The sequence below is a fragment of the Anas platyrhynchos genome, chromosome 11 (genome assembly GCF_047663525.1).
Source record: "Anas platyrhynchos isolate ZD024472 breed Pekin duck chromosome 11, IASCAAS_PekinDuck_T2T, whole genome shotgun sequence".
Classification (NCBI taxonomy): Eukaryota; Metazoa; Chordata; class Aves; order Anseriformes; family Anatidae; genus Anas; species Anas platyrhynchos.
In genome coordinates, this window is record NC_092597.1 from 18,269,141 (window position 1) to 18,286,191 (window position 17,051).

At 47.5% G+C, this 17,051-nt stretch overlaps 1 protein-coding gene across 14 annotated transcripts in view; it reads right to left on the reverse strand.

Annotated features, from left to right (window-relative positions):
* AKAP13 (A-kinase anchoring protein 13) overlaps nt 1-17,051 on the reverse strand; it is a 217,589-nt gene that overhangs the window by 105,038 nt on the left and 95,500 nt on the right. For all 14 annotated transcript variants that reach the window (XM_072043421.1, XM_072043417.1, XM_072043424.1 and 11 more), the window contains 2 exons: nt 13,630-13,813; nt 2,815-3,004 (listed from right to left, as the gene is read on the reverse strand). In XM_072043421.1, the coding sequence (XP_071899522.1) occupies nt 2,815-3,004; nt 13,630-13,813 (374 nt within the window). The remainder of the gene's footprint in view (nt 1-2,814; nt 3,005-13,629; nt 13,814-17,051) is intronic.

Below are 17,051 nucleotides of genomic sequence, written 5' to 3' on the forward strand. Positions count from 1 at the left end.
ACCACTGGTGTTACCTCAGGTTCGCCATGGCTCTGGCAAGTTCCAAAAACCTCCAATGATGGAGGACCCTGGTGTCTCTGAGCCACCTCTTTCAATCCCACACCATCCTCCTGTGAATGAATTTTTCCTAGCAGCCAGTCCAACCCCTCCAAGCTGAGATTTGTCCCTTGCTACACCATCTGCCACCACCGAGAAGAGGTTGGCTCTGTCCCCTTTGCCATTGCTTCTCAGTTAGCTGTGCTCTTAGCTCTTCAGTGCACTTAAATACAAGATCAGTCAACAGCAGAGTTCGATCTACCACATAATGCAAATGCATACCAGCCCGGTCCCAAGGGGCCTGAGCTGACACTGCTGCAGAAGAGCTTCAGACCCCTGCCCGATGGCACTCCCCACGTCTGCTCTGTGTTGCTCCATTTCCCTGTTTTGCTCTAACCACCGCTGCAGACAGGGCAGCTGGCTGCCACTGCCCAACACGCTCATCTCCTGCTTCTAGGACTGAACTCATCATTGAATCCACTCATGAAAAATGCATGCATCATTAAATAGCTGAAATTTATTTCCTACGTGGAAATAAAAAAATCAAAACGACAACACTGTATTAAAATTAGTATGTGCTATACTGTGGAACAGTAGCAAAGCACTCGGTTTGTCTCATCTGCGTGTCTTTTCCAGCATATCCGCCTTCTCCACAATCCACCAGGCTTTATAGCCTGATACAATCATACCTTTATTTAAAAAGAATCATCTCTGTTTCAATATCATCTTTTTTTTTTCCCTCTTCTCTGCTGCATTTCAGAGTTCACACACCACAAAAAGCGACTCGCTAAATTAACGAGCAACCTCAGCCCTTGGACGCACACCCCGCAGAGCTTCCTTGATTTTCTGCAGAGCGCAGCTCTCGAGGCAGGCTCTGGGATTTCACTGCAGCTTTCGGAGGACACGCTGACACACAGACAGCAGGTGATGAGTGCTTGTGGCCCTCTTAAATTCAGCACTAATGAATCTATTTCAAACCTCTGGTATTCTTTGCTTTTATTCATAAAAATACTCCAAAAAAAAAGTACCCTAGCAGTCAAACTCCAATAGGTTCCTTCAAATCTTCTTTGAGACTCTAAAAGTTCCCAAAGAAACAGGATTTCACACCAAATATGCCAGCTTAAACAACCCTTTTCTCCCCGGGTAACAAAAGGAGCAGCGTCAGCTGATGCATTGCAGGGAACTTCTGGGTGTTGCATGTACAAACCGTGGCTAAGCCCATCCCTGCTGCGTCAAGGATATTGCACTTACTGCTCCTTCCACACTGAGGTTTGCAAACTCTGACCACGGCCACCAAATCACTGAATCACAGACCACTGGGCGCACTTCTGGTGTTTGCGATGGTTCTCCTGCTGCAAACAACCCTGCCACCCACCTCCCCTGCAGCTGCGTAGCTGCCAGCCACGACGCAGCTCGTGTTTTTGGAGGAAGCTCAGTGCAGGTGAGCACAGGAGGCAGGCAGCAAGGGCAGCAAAACCAGAACCATCTCCTCGGCCACCCAACCCTGCAGCTGAGCACGGACACTGTGCTGCTGGTCCCCGGCCAGGACAGAGATGGCCGCAGACAACGGCGACACTTGTGCTGGAATAAGCCGGAGGGGCGGCGGCAGCCCCAGCATCCTCGCGGTGAAGTCACTCTGCTGATAGCCTGAAAAATAGAAGCGGCTCCAAAAGAAGCCAACTGGCTTCCACCCGACCCCAAATGAACCTAAACGCAATCATTACAGGGCCGCGCTCCAAATCCAAATCAGATTAGATGTGGAGTGAAACAGGGCTGGGAAGAAAAAGTCTAAACATAGCCTTTTGTGATTTCATTGTCAGATGAAATGTACCCATCTGGCATTGGCTCTAGCAAGCAAGGAGCGAGCTCGATGTGCGGCCATGCCTCAGTGCCAGCTGATGAAAAGGGGAAGTGCAGGGAGGCGATTTCACAGTTAGCTCTGCTTTGCCACTCATGCCACCAGTTTCTGTCGAGATGGGGAGTAACTAACATCTCCGGCTCGGGGAAGGGTGGCCGATACCTCTGAACTTCCCCCCAGCCCAATGCAGACTGCAGTTCTTTCTTTGCTTGCTTAAAGGAACAGAAATGCCTGGGAGCACTGTTATTTAAACCCCACACCCCCACAGCAGCAGGTTTATGAGTGATAAAGCGATGGCAGCTGTGCAACACACGCAGAGCAGTTCTGAGAAGTTGCACAGAAGTGTCCCGCTGTTTCATCTTCCCCCCTCGAGCGCATCCCTTTGGCACTGATGTTCAAGCACCAAGAGGAAACCTCCCAAGCCCCTGCCTTGTACCACTGCTGGCAGGGCTATGGGCATGCACACTGTGTGGCTGGGGTGGGCTTCTCCAAATCCTACACTGAGGCACCAAGAAAACTACTGCTTTCTCCATCAGCTTTCCCTCTCCCTGTAATTTTTATCCAAACACAGATGTACCCAAGGTGCCAGACCCCAAGCCCTGACCCCCTCCAGCACACACACGCCACCCAACAGCTGCCAGCAGCTGGAAGGACAACGCACCTCACCTCCACGAAGGTTTTCCCTGTCTGATGTTCCTCCTAACACGGCTTTATCAGATCTCCCTGTGCTCCAAGGAGATAATAGGCAGGTGTCTGCCTGGATGTTTGCTAAAGACATCCAAAGCAAACATCTAGACTCACTGGTACACATGCCCCCAGTCGGTGCTGGCGTGTGGACACCCCACCAGGTGCCAGGCTGCTCGTGACAGCAGCAGCCAGCCAGCTCCCTGTCTATTCAATAACCACAGGTGTTTCCTTACCCGGTGCTGGTGGCTCTGCATGTGTAGCTGAAGCTGCCGTATGTCACTCTCCAGGCTGGCCTTCGTCCCTTCCTTGGTTTCAGCTGTCAGCAAGTAAACATCAAGCCGCCGGTGGTGCTTCACGCAGTACTCCCCGGCGTGCACCGTGTGGGACAAGGTGCTCCACGAGTCCGGCTCTCTGGCTTCCTCTCTGAAACAAAACCGCGGGTTAGTCTGAGAGCGAGGAGGGATGGTGCACAGCAGGACATGCACGCTGTTCCTCACTCTGGACAGTCATCTAATCAATGGCTCCAGAGCCAGACAGACACAACACACACACACACGTCTCCGTCCTGAAAATGAAAGTGATTTAGAGCCAGCGCCAGCCACAAGCTCTACTCCACAAGGTCTATCTCAGGTAGAGAGACCTGTTGCTTTTTTTCCCCCAGACAAGGAGAACACGAGTAGCAAAGGGCACTGCAATTGCTTTTAAAACAGAATTTATTGCAGGTGAAGATCACCAAAGTAGCTGCTGGAGAACAACAGATACCAGAAAGAAAGACTGCGGGGAGACAAGTTCGAGGAAGCAACGATTTTTATGACACAGATACTACAACTTCTACACCGAAACCAGCACACCTCTTCACCAACACCCAACAGCCATCAAATTGCAGCAATTTTGTCACTCCTGAAACGAATTCTGCTTGCCCTGTGGAACTGCTTTGACGCGAGACATCCTCAGTGCGGTGAGACCGCCGTCCTTCCGCGGCAATAACACCAACGTTCCACTTACCAAAGGAAAAGAAAGGAAAAAAGGGGGTTGTTTGAGATCAGAATGAAAAACTAGCTCAGCAGTTACTTCTAGTCAATAGAAATCTCTGTCCAGTCATCTCAGACGTCAGACCCTGATTTTGCACAAGCTTACAACTCAGAGCAGTAATTCTTCACGTGGCTGCTCTCACCGAGCTGCACAGGGACAGCAGTGTCACTTCAACGGGGTGTAGGAGCAGTCATCTTATCAAGGTGTTCATCTGAAGCTTCAGGTTTGTAGCTTTCATTTTGAATCAGAACTGATTCAGGAAGCCAAAACCATCACACGCCCTAACGAGAGAGACAGCTCCCAGGAGAGAACTGGGCAGGGACTGAAGGACGTGGGGCTAACGCTGACCTGCTCACGGGCACGAGCAACAGAGACCTCTCCATCATCCCTTCCCTGGGACTGCAGCTGCTGAGCATTAGCCTGAGCCGACAGTATGGCCACAAGGCCACCTCTCCGGGAAGCCATGCAATTTAGAAAGCAAAGTAGTAACGATCAAATGATTGATACCACGAGTGGCAACAGCAGCAGGCAGAGCACTGCGGGGAAGCTGGAGACAAGGAGAGCCGAGCAGCTGATGTGCTGTGCCCCGGTACAACAGCCCACCTCCTCTCGTGACTCATCTTGGGTTAAATCAGCACGACACAAAGCAAATCCAGACAAAGTGAATCTATGCCTTCCACCCTTAGCCACGACGTAACTCAATTGACTTCTGCGGAATTACTCTTGATTTAAACAGAATCATTATTGCTATGGAGGCACAGAAGGACGAGTAGGTTTTTGTGGTGATTTGTATAAATCCAGTCATCGAGGCACTGAAGTCAACTGAGCCATTACAAGTGCGGAGTGGCTAAATAAATGACTTTCCTTTATCAAGGAAACACAGCCATTTCTGTCTGTACTTTCCTTTTCAGCTGTCATGTATGAGAAATCACTGCTCGCCGGGCCACGTGGAGCACAACGAAGCAGGCAGCACAAAAACCAGATTCACCCACTTGTGAGGCCAACATCAGCAGGCTTAAAGGACACAGCAACCTTCTCCGCTTTCTCACCAGTTTCAAGTGCTCTTAGAAGCATCTTCAAATAGGCGCCCACAAAGCAGCCTGTGGACCTGCAGGACCCTCGGTGGCTTCAAAGCCTCAAAACCTGGAGGGGAATCACAGGCGTGCGCTGCACACCGATGCATCCGTGGCACTGACGGACTGCAGCAGAGAGGACGAGTGCTCCCGAGCGTTAACTCGTTGGCTCACTGCTATTTCTGCTGTTCAATTGCTTTCAAGAGCATGTAGATCACATGAGAACATGCTCCTGCTCACTTGTCCTTGTACGTTGAACTTAACCATTTGTGTGTCCCCTGCCTGGCTCGCTGCGAGCCCTGGGTTGTACTGAGATAACAAAAACACACATCTGTTCAGAAATTACGCTTTATAGGCTGCACACTTGGTGCTCCCTCACCAGGAAAGGTGCTCATTTTGCATAGATTAGCAATTTCTGTAGTAGCTGTAATTATATACAAGTGCATACCCAAGCTGCGCTACTAGGAGATAAAAACAAATATGCAAATATTTACTGAAAATTACTAAGAAACATATATAGAAACTCCTGCATTTGAGTATTTTGAAAGTCTGCTTCCATTCAGCACAGAAGCCTAAACTACAGGGGAAATCTGTCTTATTATAGCATCCAACCAGCCTGGGGCAATTCCTTCTCACCCTCCTCTTTCAACAGCTTCCTATAGAAAGACCTGAAAGATACCTGAACAGAAAGTTCCCTTTGTACCGCCTCTGAGCCAGACTTCTCCAGAAGAGAATATCTCACTTGGTTCAAAAAGGCAAGGACCGGCCAACGAGGTCCCCAGGGTCACTGGGATGCCTCCACCTTGGGCACAGCCACGCAGAAGAGACCTGGAAGGAGTCCTCCAGCTCTACTCCCTGCCGCTTCTGACCCAGCTTTCTGTTGCCCAGAGGCTTCCCAGAAGGGAAATCGCTGACTTCAAGAAAGAACAGCGTTTGAAGGACAAAGGAAAGACTTACCAGCCAGCCCTTCATCTGCGGAAACGGGGCTCAAGGAAGGATGCTGACCCCAAACACTGCGAAGGGAGGAGCAAACCCACACCCTCACCACCTCCAAAATGCTCTCGGGCCATGAGCTGCTTGCCCCGGGTGCTAATTCTTCTGCTCCAACCACAGCATCACCCCCTGCACATCTGACAAGAGGAAGACCACAAGCGATGCTATTTTTCAAAACTCCACCGAGTGCCCAAGCGGGGCCGTCCTCTGCGAAGGAGGAGTCGTGCAGCATTTGTGTGCTCTGAACCTATTCTGGTCTCGTGGCGGGGCAGATAGGATGGCCCCAGGCCAAGGAGAGGCGGAAAGAGGTAGAGGAAAGCCTGCAGTGACACAGAGCGGCTCCTAGCTTCCTGCAGATACCGGCAAGATATTTTTATAAAGAGGGAAGATAAGGGAGAAGAGGGGAACAAAAAAAAAAACACAACTGAGCTCTGACTGGAGGAAAAAAGCTCTGCCCGCCTTCAAAAGTTTCAGAAGCAACCGTCGGTGGGAGAGGTTTGAAATTTGGCTGTGCTGGGAAGGGTTTTCCAGTACCCAGATAACAGGTTTTAACCGCAGGGGAGAGGAGGAGTGGGGAAGAAATCAGAAAAGGATCAAAATGGCCTCAGTGCACTAGGCAGAACCCCGTGAAGAATCCCACAGTTCTCCAGCCGGGTGAGGAAGGCGGTGTGGGAACTCAAGGTGTTATTTCCTGGGGATATCCCCTCCGCATTTCTGAGCCGAACAAACAAACGCCGCAGCGCTGCCAGCTCCTGGGATCTTACTGAGAGCCTGGCCACAGCTGCTGGGCGACTCTGAAAGCACCAGCTCCCACATTCATGTGATAGAGAAAACAAAATCTCTTAAAACCAAAAAACAACACCATAACAACTGGTGTTATGGTTACAGCCAAAAACTAGGAAATGCAAGAATTCAGATGCTCTTATCTGTAGGGTAAATAAAACCTAAACTGAATTTTAATCTCACATTCCTAGTCAAATTCTGATTTCTTGCTGTTATATTATCACACTGAAGAGAGGAGAAGCAGTGTCTGTGGTCTGGAATAAGCAAGGAACGGTGCCTACTGGGGCAGGAAGCTGCCCGGGGTGGCTGCTGCACCACACGTCCCTTCCACTGACAATTTACAGATGTCAAACCAACAAACAGTCCCTCCGATGAAAACCTGCACCCAGATTTACCAGGCACCAGAGTCTCCAACCAAGCCTCCAGAAACCTGTACCACAAAAAGCCAATTTCCTAAACCCATCACGGAACTGGGTACGGGACTCTGACGGATCTCTGTGTTCTTCAAAGGAAATTGCAGACTGCCAGCAACAAACAGCTACGGATAATGGCAGCAACTGCTCGTTACTAATGGCAATTAATATTTAGTGGCAGTGCCATTACTCCTAAGAGGACCCAATGCATCCATTTTCACTTTGCCTTCCCTTAATGACCTTTTAACATTATTATTACTCCTTTTTTTTTTTGGAAGGTAAATGGAAACAGTTTCTTAGAAATTTGACAAGACAGAACTTAAACTTAAAGCTATTGCAGAAATGTTGGGGTACTTAAAAGTTGGGGTACTTAAAGCTATTTCAAGCATGTTGGGGTTTTGTATGGCTACAATCAGTTTTTCATCAACAGCCTCACAGTCTGTAGTGACATACAAAGTACTAGTGCACACAAACACTTTTTTGGTCCTCCCCAATTTTGTACTCATCAGCACCTACCAGACAGGAGGCTGAGAAAACAGGTGCAACTAGGACAAGCTAGGTTGGGTTAAAGCAAATGCATGCACTGGGAAGGGATTTAAACACAGTACTCATACTTCAGGTGCTTCCAAATGTACCGAGCCACAGAAAAGAAGAAAAAAAAAGTTTTTTAAATAAGACAATTTCACAAGACACTCACTAATTGGACCGCTTTTGATGTTGGAGGAAAGAAAGAGTTAAAGCTCATCAGCTGCAGTAGCGATGACCAACCTCTTACAGAACTCCACACAGACATGAGCTGCAGTGGGTTTGGACACTGCACTGAATTCAGGATTGCACAACCTATCCTTCAATATCAGATTAAATATTTAACGACCAGATTCAAAATATTTAATGCTAACTTCTCAGTCCCATGATCAACACACCATACAATAGGAAATCACACACGGGAGGAAAGCTGGCTTGTTCTTCGACAGCTGTGTGCAGACTCACATATCCTAAGAGAGCACGGCCAGTTATCTCAGCAAACAGAACCTATTTCCTACCACAAAGGGGCTGCACTCTTAAACCCAGGCATTTCTCAGGCCTTGAAGCTAATTATATATTAAAAAATAAAAACTACAAACTGACAGCAAGTGTATTTATGTATCAATATATATGACACACATTCCATAGGATGCAATAGCTGTCTGTGGTTTAACGAATTTTTGCATTTGTTGTATTTTCATAGCCATACCTAACAAGAAAGATGCCCTGCTTGGGGGGCATTTCTTCTCATATCTTACCAAATCTTCTCAAATCTCTTCTAAATGTCCTCTTTCTCCTCCTCACAGGCCTGTTTACATGAACGTCACCTCCTAGGACCTCTGATTGCCAAGCAGGGTATCAGAGACAGTAAAATGCTGTTCCTACCACAGGGACAAAGCCTCCTCTCTCTCTTCTGTATTAGAGGTGGATAAGTACAAAACAAAGACAAGGAGGGAGCCGATGAATGAAAATATAAGTTTTAATAGGGATGATGGAAGACACTAGGAAAAGAGGAAAAGCTGGAGCGTGCAGTGGGTGAGTAGGTGGAAAGGGGGAAGCACAAACTCTTCCTGCTCCATCACGTTCAGACCTGACTGCTCCCACTCCCATCTGCTCCTCTGCTGTACTCTTGGGGCCGGTGGAAACCCACGGCACCCCAGCATCTTTCCAAGCAGGAAGAAACATCAATGAAACAACCACGTCCCAGAAAGTCATCTCAAAGTTCAGCAACACGCAGCCACAAGACCGGATCCTGTTGGATCGCTCCTACTCCCATGCTTCTGTAGCCAAACAGCGTCCTCTTAACACATGGATCTCTCATCAGTTCCTCTCTCATTACCCTTTTAATGACTCTGAATGCTCCTTTAAACGTTAATCTTGAGCCAGCATTTACAGAGACAAAGGCAGCTGCTCTCCTTTCCTACCAGGCTGCACAATGAGAGCAAGCCGTGCCCTAAAACCTACTGCCCTGCACCCCGAATAGCCATCAAAAGGGTTTGTTGCTCAGTTTGGGGTGGGAGAAGGGAAGGAAAAACACTAGATAACGGAGAGTTACTTCAGTAAACTCCTTCGCTGCTGAGTCTGGTTAGCCAAAAATAAAATTATCTATTGAGGTGGCAACCTTTGGGGCACCTGCATGTCCCCAGCTGTGTCTCACTCACGCTCAATAATAATAATAACGGGAAAAGAGGTGACTGAGGGGAGACTGGGAGCTTTTACAGCCAGTTCCCAGCTCATAAATAAGGGAAGGGCGCAGAGGGGACAGCGTCCGAGCACCCCGTTACGTGCAGTGCCACAACCTGATACTGAAGTCACAGCAGTCGGTGACATTTCCAGCCCCAGGAAACTTGTGATTTTGGAAAGCATCTGCACCACAGACGGCTCTTGTCCTGCTCAGACTGAAGTTAATGGAACAACCTAGCAGCAACGTTAGATTAAAAGTGTCCGGCTTTAACTGTTGTCCCCATTTGGCCGCGCTGTAAGAAATGCCTGATTTTAAGACCACACTTAAACCACCTGCTGAAGACGAACCGGACACTTCTGACATAAAACACATGCTGAAAGGACGTGCTGCATCGGTGAGCAGGGAAATGAGATGCCAGACAAATCCTCTTGCTCTGGCCTAGAAAACCAGAAAAGTGTATTCAATTACCAAAGTAAAGTTACTGCAAAAGCTTCCTCATCTGAGAGGCACCACGGAGCTTACAGCACAGACTCCATCAATTACTTACATAAAACCAGAACAATAGCAAGTGATAATCCAGTATTGCAAAATGGTCACCAAACACTCCTGCTACCAGGGAGCTATTTCTTGTACGTGCTAATTAAATCTGGGTCAGTTTAATTTTGGAAATACACGCTGATCGTGGCTGATGGCTTCACACGCTGGGCCTCCTGGCTGTTACCAGGAGGTTTTACACACAGAGCCACACAGAAGTGCTCCACGGCAATAAGAAGCGTGCAGGGAAACCAGCAAAAGCAGAACTAACGTTAGAGTAAAAAACTCCAGAGACTGTTGAAGTCCCAAATCCTTCGCTCTGCGGGGACTGGAAAAATGCTTTCTTACCGACTTCACTTTTCTCTGCCTCCCCTTTCAGAGGGCATAAATCACTCACAGCTGGGAAGGAACGACAAGCATTTGGCTTCGCAGAAAGAAAAACCTGCAAGGTTTGGGTTGCAGGACAGGACTTTGTTCTGCAGCAAGGAAATCAGATTACCAAGCAGTGTGTGTTTCGCAGAACGGCGCTCTGACTCCTCTGACACTGTGAACACTCGCTCTTTCTTGGAGCCATTTTACTTGCCTGACTTGCAGAGCACTGAAGAACATGGAGCTGGCAGGCAGATTATATTACTACGCTGGGCTGGATCTGAAAACACCAACTAGTGCAAAATGCAGCTGTCCCGTTGCAGAGGCCAAGTTACTCACACGGAGCGTGCTCCCCCTGGTTAACAACCCCACTGCCTCTCCCGAGCCCTCTCTTCTCCAAGGAGCACAGCAGACGAGGGCTGCCAACGCCCTGGAGCGAGCATTGCCCAATTTAAACATAAGGAAGTAGCAGGCTTCAAGGAAGGAGCCTCCGCTTCTGAATTCACTCCTACCGCACTCAGAAATCATTGAAGCTCAGAGTGAGCTGTGCAACCTGCCTGCTGTCCGAGGCTTTTTTCAGGCAAGATCAGGTGTATTTAAGAAACAACTGCACACCAAGCTGATAGAAAGCACAGAATATTCCTAGAGAAAACCCTTCCATGCTTTTTGTCCCTAAAAATAAAGTCCTGCCCTTCTGCACCATCTTACTCCATTTGTATTGTGAGACTTTTGCTTTAATCTAGAAGATAAAATGAGCACCCTCAGGGATGCCACACAACCGAAGAGCACTGCTATCAGCACATCAGCATCTCGTTCTCCAGCTCAGGCAGCCCACGCAGGCTCCTCTGCAGCTCCTCGCTTCAGCCTCGAAAGCAGCAGCCTGCATCGGCCCTGCCACAGGATGCAGGAGCCACTTCACAAGCTGAAGCCCACAGCAAAGGCGACTCTCAGGCTTGCACCATTTCGCTTGAAGTCATCTTTCATTTTTTCAAATGCACACCAGCTAGCTGAAAAGGGAAAGCCTGGCTGATAAACAGAAATCCAAAATGTCACCGGCGTAATTAAGTTTTTGAGAAAAATATTTACGCTGCGGCTGAATCAGAGTGCTCTGCAGCTGAACCCAGACAAAACTGCATCAGCGGAGAAGGTTTTGTGCCTGGACCCTAATTACAGCCAAACTTCACCCCTTCCCCATGCTGGCCAGGAGGATCATTGTGAAGCGCAGGGTCCTGCAAATTAGCAAGCAAGTGAACAATAAAATCCCCCCAAGGATAATGCATCACAAAACGCACTGCATTCATTTATTTTGTGAAGTGCAGTTTAATTACTTGTAAAAATAATGACTCCTTTGTATGGGCTCTCGCTAACATGCGTTGCTGCTCCGTATTTTGCTGAGTGGTACGAGTTGTGTGCCAAATTTGTGTGCGTGGATTGTACAGCCTGTGCAGAAGCAGAGTGCAGAAAAGCGGTTGTACAGCATCCATTGTGTTTTGACAGCACATAAATGATATATGCTCTTGTCGTGGAATTTGGCTGCTTTTCTCTATTTTGAAACTCACTAGTTCTCCTCCCAGCAGGGATTTTCAAGCCCTGATCCTATGCGACTGCAGAAAGCACTGAGCACCAGGAAATGTCTGCTGTGCAAACAGGACACCTTCATTTTGCAACCACCATCCCCACATGCGAAGGGCCGTGGTGGTCCCCACATCACACAGCATTGCCACCACTCCGGGCAGCCCCGAGCTTGCAGCATGGCACCTTTCCCTTTCCTTTGCAGCAAGAAGGGGCCCTATGACTTCCAGCACCCACGGCTTGCTGCTGGGCATGCTGCTGGCAGCACTGCATACAGGCAGCACAGCTCTCAGAGCCACGGCCACCAGATATTTCCGCATCCTATTTCCACCCAAGTGGCCCAAGAGGAAAACTAACCTTAATTCTGCTTAATCCATGTAAGCAGTTTAAGGATATATTAAAAAGAAAGAAAGGATATATTAAAAAGAAAGGGGCCAGCACCTTAATGGTACTGAGGTTGCCACCGTGTCTTGTGTTCGAAGATGAGCTGCAAAGGTCACCAGAGAGATCCCCTGGACTGCAGCAGCAGTGCTGCATGAATGAATGGCAGAGGGCAATGCCATGTAACCCACGTGCTCGTTTCTCTTCCACCAAGAGAGAACTGCCATCCCACTATTGGAACTGGTTGTGAAATACCCTACCAGCTACACTGTAATAGTTGTTGTAACAGCTCTTGTTTACTTCCCATTTCTTTTTAAATTAACAGCTCTACTGATATGCAGATTGCTCTTTGCTGTGAGCTCCATAATCAAGTTTTGGCTAATTTACATTTATTGATAGGATGCAAATTCTCCAAGGTGAGACTAATGGTGTTAACAGAACTTTGCCACGCCACAGTTACAGGAAAACTTGGCATATTCCAGTTTTACAAGATAGCCTGCAAGAGTGTTGAGTATTTTCACAATGTGGCTGTTGTTGAACTCACATGGAAAAGAAATAAAGCAACACTACCATCACCTCTCTATTGGTTCAATGGTGGCAAAAAATGGTTAGAGTATAGCTCCTGTCCCACCCTGCACCTTCTCCTGCATCCCCACTTGGTTTGTGGTTGGCTGAATTATTAAAGATGAAACTTAAATGAAGTCACTCCAGCAGCAGATCTTATTTGTTCTGCCTCTAACATCCTGTCCAGCAACTATAGAGGGAAGAATAATTTACAGTTTGTAGCATAAAGAAATGTTGCGTGAGAATGTAGACAACACAGAAGACTCCTAAACATGACATTGGGTCCCTCAACATAAACCCTAAGCATCTGCAGATTCAAATCAGAAAAACAAAGTTAATAACAAAGCTTAAGGGAACTACGCATCAGAATAACAGACATGCAGACCAAATCTTTCCTCTTTTACAAATCCCCACCCCCCAGACTTATTTCAGCTCTTTGTCTTTATTATTTGCAGCTTTTAAAGCTAGTACTCCAAACACTTGCTGTTTGAAAACAGCTTTCCATTTTCTGAAGGATTCCTTGTAAAATGCTGCAGTAAGAGCTCATGTAAGTCACTGGCTACGAGTTGGCAAGACCTGGCTGCTTCTCAGCTTCTGTTGTAAATACCTGCATTAATTTTTACCTAAATTCTTACCTATCCTGGTAGATATTTGTTCTCTACAAGATGCTGCCTTATTTCAATAAATTGTTGTGGCCTTGTATTAACCAAAAACCTCCAAATCTACCAAATAAGAACGTGACAGTCCCCAACCATCACCACAAAGCCTGCCAGCTACGTTCTTTTGGCCAGCTGTACTCGTTCGAAGCAAAGCGCTTCCTCTTGTGTTTGCATAAGGTTTGTCTTAATTAGGCGATGTTATAGTGACTCATGTTGGGCTTTAAGGGACTGCTGGAAACAGAACGCTGTGCGGTAAAAAAGGAGAACCCAACAGTGTTACTGCACTTACCATAAATCCTAAGGACACGCCCCCATTGCTTCTAGCAATAAAGGTAAAAGCACAATTATAGAAAAAACGTCTTTAAGGGTAGAGTATAGCTCTTAGACACTCCTCAAGGATAAAGTAAAGGGAAGCATGACGCAGAGAATGGAAAATGAGACGAGTAACCATTAAAATCATCCTTACTCTGTCAAAAGTTGATGTAACTTCTGGTAGCCCCTCTCCAAGGCCAGGCTCACGGGTGTAGCGCCTTCGTTGTTGTGGATGCTGAGCGCTCCTCTTCCTCCTGGCTGCTGGAGCAGGAACCATGTCAGCCGCAGCAGACCCAGCCTCACCGCAAAATGCATCAGTGTCTCCCGAGGGATGTTCTCTGGGAATAAAGAAGGGAAAAGAAATAGGAATTTGCAGGCTGCAGTCGAGGTGAATGCCATTTCCCCACATCCTTGCTACTGGAGACAAGCCATGCACACGCCGAGGACTGCACAATGGCTGGCACAAAACTGGAGGTGCTGACAGCCAAAAAGCCAAGGAACCTAAACACTGCAGCACCTGGAAAAACACACTCAGCACAAGCTGGCTGTGAAATCCAGGAGAGACCAGTGCCTGAAAGCAAGGGACTGGCTATGGTGGGACTGAACACGCTCAGGACCTCTTGGGATAAGACTGAAAGATCACAGAAGTCAACGTGAAAAGAACGGCTTCATGGACAGCCATGACTACCACAAAGCTGCCCTATAGATCCTAGCATATTCGGGTGGGTTTTTCTGCACATCCAACCCCTTTTTTTCCCCCATGCCCAGGACCAGGTTTTAGGAATGGACGAGTTCTGTTATTTAACGGGACACTGATTTGTCCCAAGGCAGGAAGAAAATGAACTGCAACTGAAGCCCATATGCAGAGCGGTTATAAAAGAGAACAGTTTAGCCTCTCATATAGACATAAAAAAGTGAGGGTTTTGATTTCCTGGTTTCACTGTGCCTTAGACCAGCTTTTCTCAGCTTTCCACAGTAGCTCTGTAATTCTGAGTAGCAGCATTTATAAACTAGTAATCTCCACTGCTGCTTTTTATGTTTAATAACCGTGACCTTCTAATTTGGTAAAAGTCACTCTTGAGCCTAAAGCTTTCATCTCGGAAAAGTATCCCCCTCCTCTAAAAGCTGCAGCCCTACAACTTTGCTCTGAAAAGCTTCAACCAGAAATGGGCTCCAGATGCACTGCTGAAATACGGCACTTGCAGATCAAAGCGTGGTACTTCTGTAGGGAGGGCAAAAGCATTCGGGTTAAAAAAACTGCAAGAAACACAAATTTGTTCTTTTAATTAACAAAGGATTGCAGTATTGACTGGCAGCACCAAAAACAAAAAAGCACCAGCTGGGTCTGCGTAAACCACGCCACTGAGCACGCTTGGTAGAATACCTTCAATATCATAGCAATGATTTATTTGGGTATTAATTTGGTCGCCAGCCAAACCTATACAGTAGGTTTAAAAATGCAAGTGCATAATGCATCTAAGATTTAATTATTTTTTCCCCAAGAAGTGTGCCTCCAGAGAAATCATCTCATCAGCGGGCTGTTGTTTTTCTTGCTCTCTTTCTTAAGGGACATCATTAAGACCTTTAGTGAAAACGAAGCAGAAAGAGGAGTTCTGCCCTGCCTGACACACCGATTTTTCCCCACTTTTTGGATCAGTTCCTGAAGAACTAATCTGTATTCATGAACCAAAGCTTTCTGGCACCATCTCTCTTCCATATGACTCCAAATTGGGTTTCTGGGCTACAAACCAAGCCTTCCTCCCCAGCCTTCTCTTGATTACCATAAAGCAAAACCACGCTGTCCTGAATACATGAGTGTGTCTGAATGGAGGCTCCAGCTGATCAGAGGAAAAGAGAATAGCTGAGCTCACTAAGAGACAAATTCTCAGCCTGTGGGAGAGTAATGACAAGGATTTTGGTGTCAAGTGCTATAATGTAGTGCTTTAGAAATAAACAACCAACAAGGTAGTTAATCAACGGCTGCCAGTCTTGGCCTTAACAAATAATGAGAAATAACACACCCTATAGATAAGACATAACGGGAGAACTACAGCGGAGGTTGCAAAAAGGAGGAAGCGTGGATACAGGTGGGACTTAAGTGGAGTGAAAGCAGATGCCCAAGGTTTCACTCAGGGAACTTGCACAAAATTCCTACATTAGCTGTAGGAATAAACTGGCAGTCAGCTAGCATAATTAAAGCAATACAACTCTTCCTGCTGCGGATGTAGGAAGCACAAAAGCACTTATGTTGGAGCAAATGACTGGTGTCCAAATAAAGAACGTGTTGCACTGGTCTGACTGCATCTGTTCCAGCAAGGGAGCTCCTGCTGTAGCTGCTTTGTTGGAAGGGGACATCATCTTCCTTGCTGAAACGGATACCCTTGCACCAGAACTGAGCAGAGCAAACCTGAAAAGCACAAGCACGGACTCCCGGATCAAAATCTTTCCTCCTCCTTCAGCTGAGAGCTGCATGGTTAGGCACCAACATCTTTTTCATGCCAACTGACAGTTCACCAGCAAATCACACCCCAGCTGTGGGCTTGGAAAGGTGCTGGCAGCTGCTCATCCCACCCCTGCTCCAGCTGGGTGCCCCTCCTTGCCTCCCATTTCCAGAGAGGAAATGCCCCTCCCGATGTCCCGAACCTTCATGGGAGTGAAGCTGCTCATTTGACTGTACTTTTTGAACATCCCACCCTTTTCCCCGTTCTTTTAAAACAATCTTCACTATTGTCAGGCTGGTGGATGCAGGTGGCTGGAGGTGTCTACAAACGCGACTGAGTGGTCGTGGCACTGCCCCAATGCCTCTGAGCAACAACGGCGTGCACAGAAGACGTGCACAAGACGTGGCGTGTTGCCATCCCGAGTGTACTAAACACACAAATTCACTCTCCAGGCCCAGCTGAAAGGATCTGCCTGACATATAAACTGGCCCGAGGCCATCCTGACAGATGGGCATGGATGATGGCAGCACAGAGACGAAGCACTGTGCATACAACAACTGCGGGGCCCTGGGCAATGGCTTTAGAAGGTTTCAGAGTGTGCAAAACTTGCACAGCTACAGTGAAAAGGCGCATGCCATCTGGGGACTGGATTAGCTACTAAAATACAATGAAAAATACATCTGCTGGTGAACGGCGTTGCTCAGAACAAGCCAAGAGTGCGTCTGCACTGAGCATGGGAGTGCTGTGGGATGGAGAAGAGAGGGAGCTGGGCAGCAACCCTACAGCCACACTACCTCTGAAAGGATGAAGCTCGTACCATGGGACACTGGAAATTTAGCCGATGGTTACAGCGTCCTGGCATGGTGTAAAATGCATGCTCCAGCTATGGAGAACAACAAAAGCTTTAACAAGCAATAACCTGAGCTTTTTCTCCTACCACACGTCAAGCATGAGCTTCTCATCTTAAAATGGCTGTTCTTTGAATGTCAACAAAAAGGTTCTTGCAATTAGGAAACTGTGGAAATACAAGACACACGATACTGGAAAGGCCAAGATTGTTTTTGTTCCTTTCTCGTTTCCTAGTAATAGGCAAGAGTTGAAACATATGATTATTGTCCCATAATGGCAGGGCACT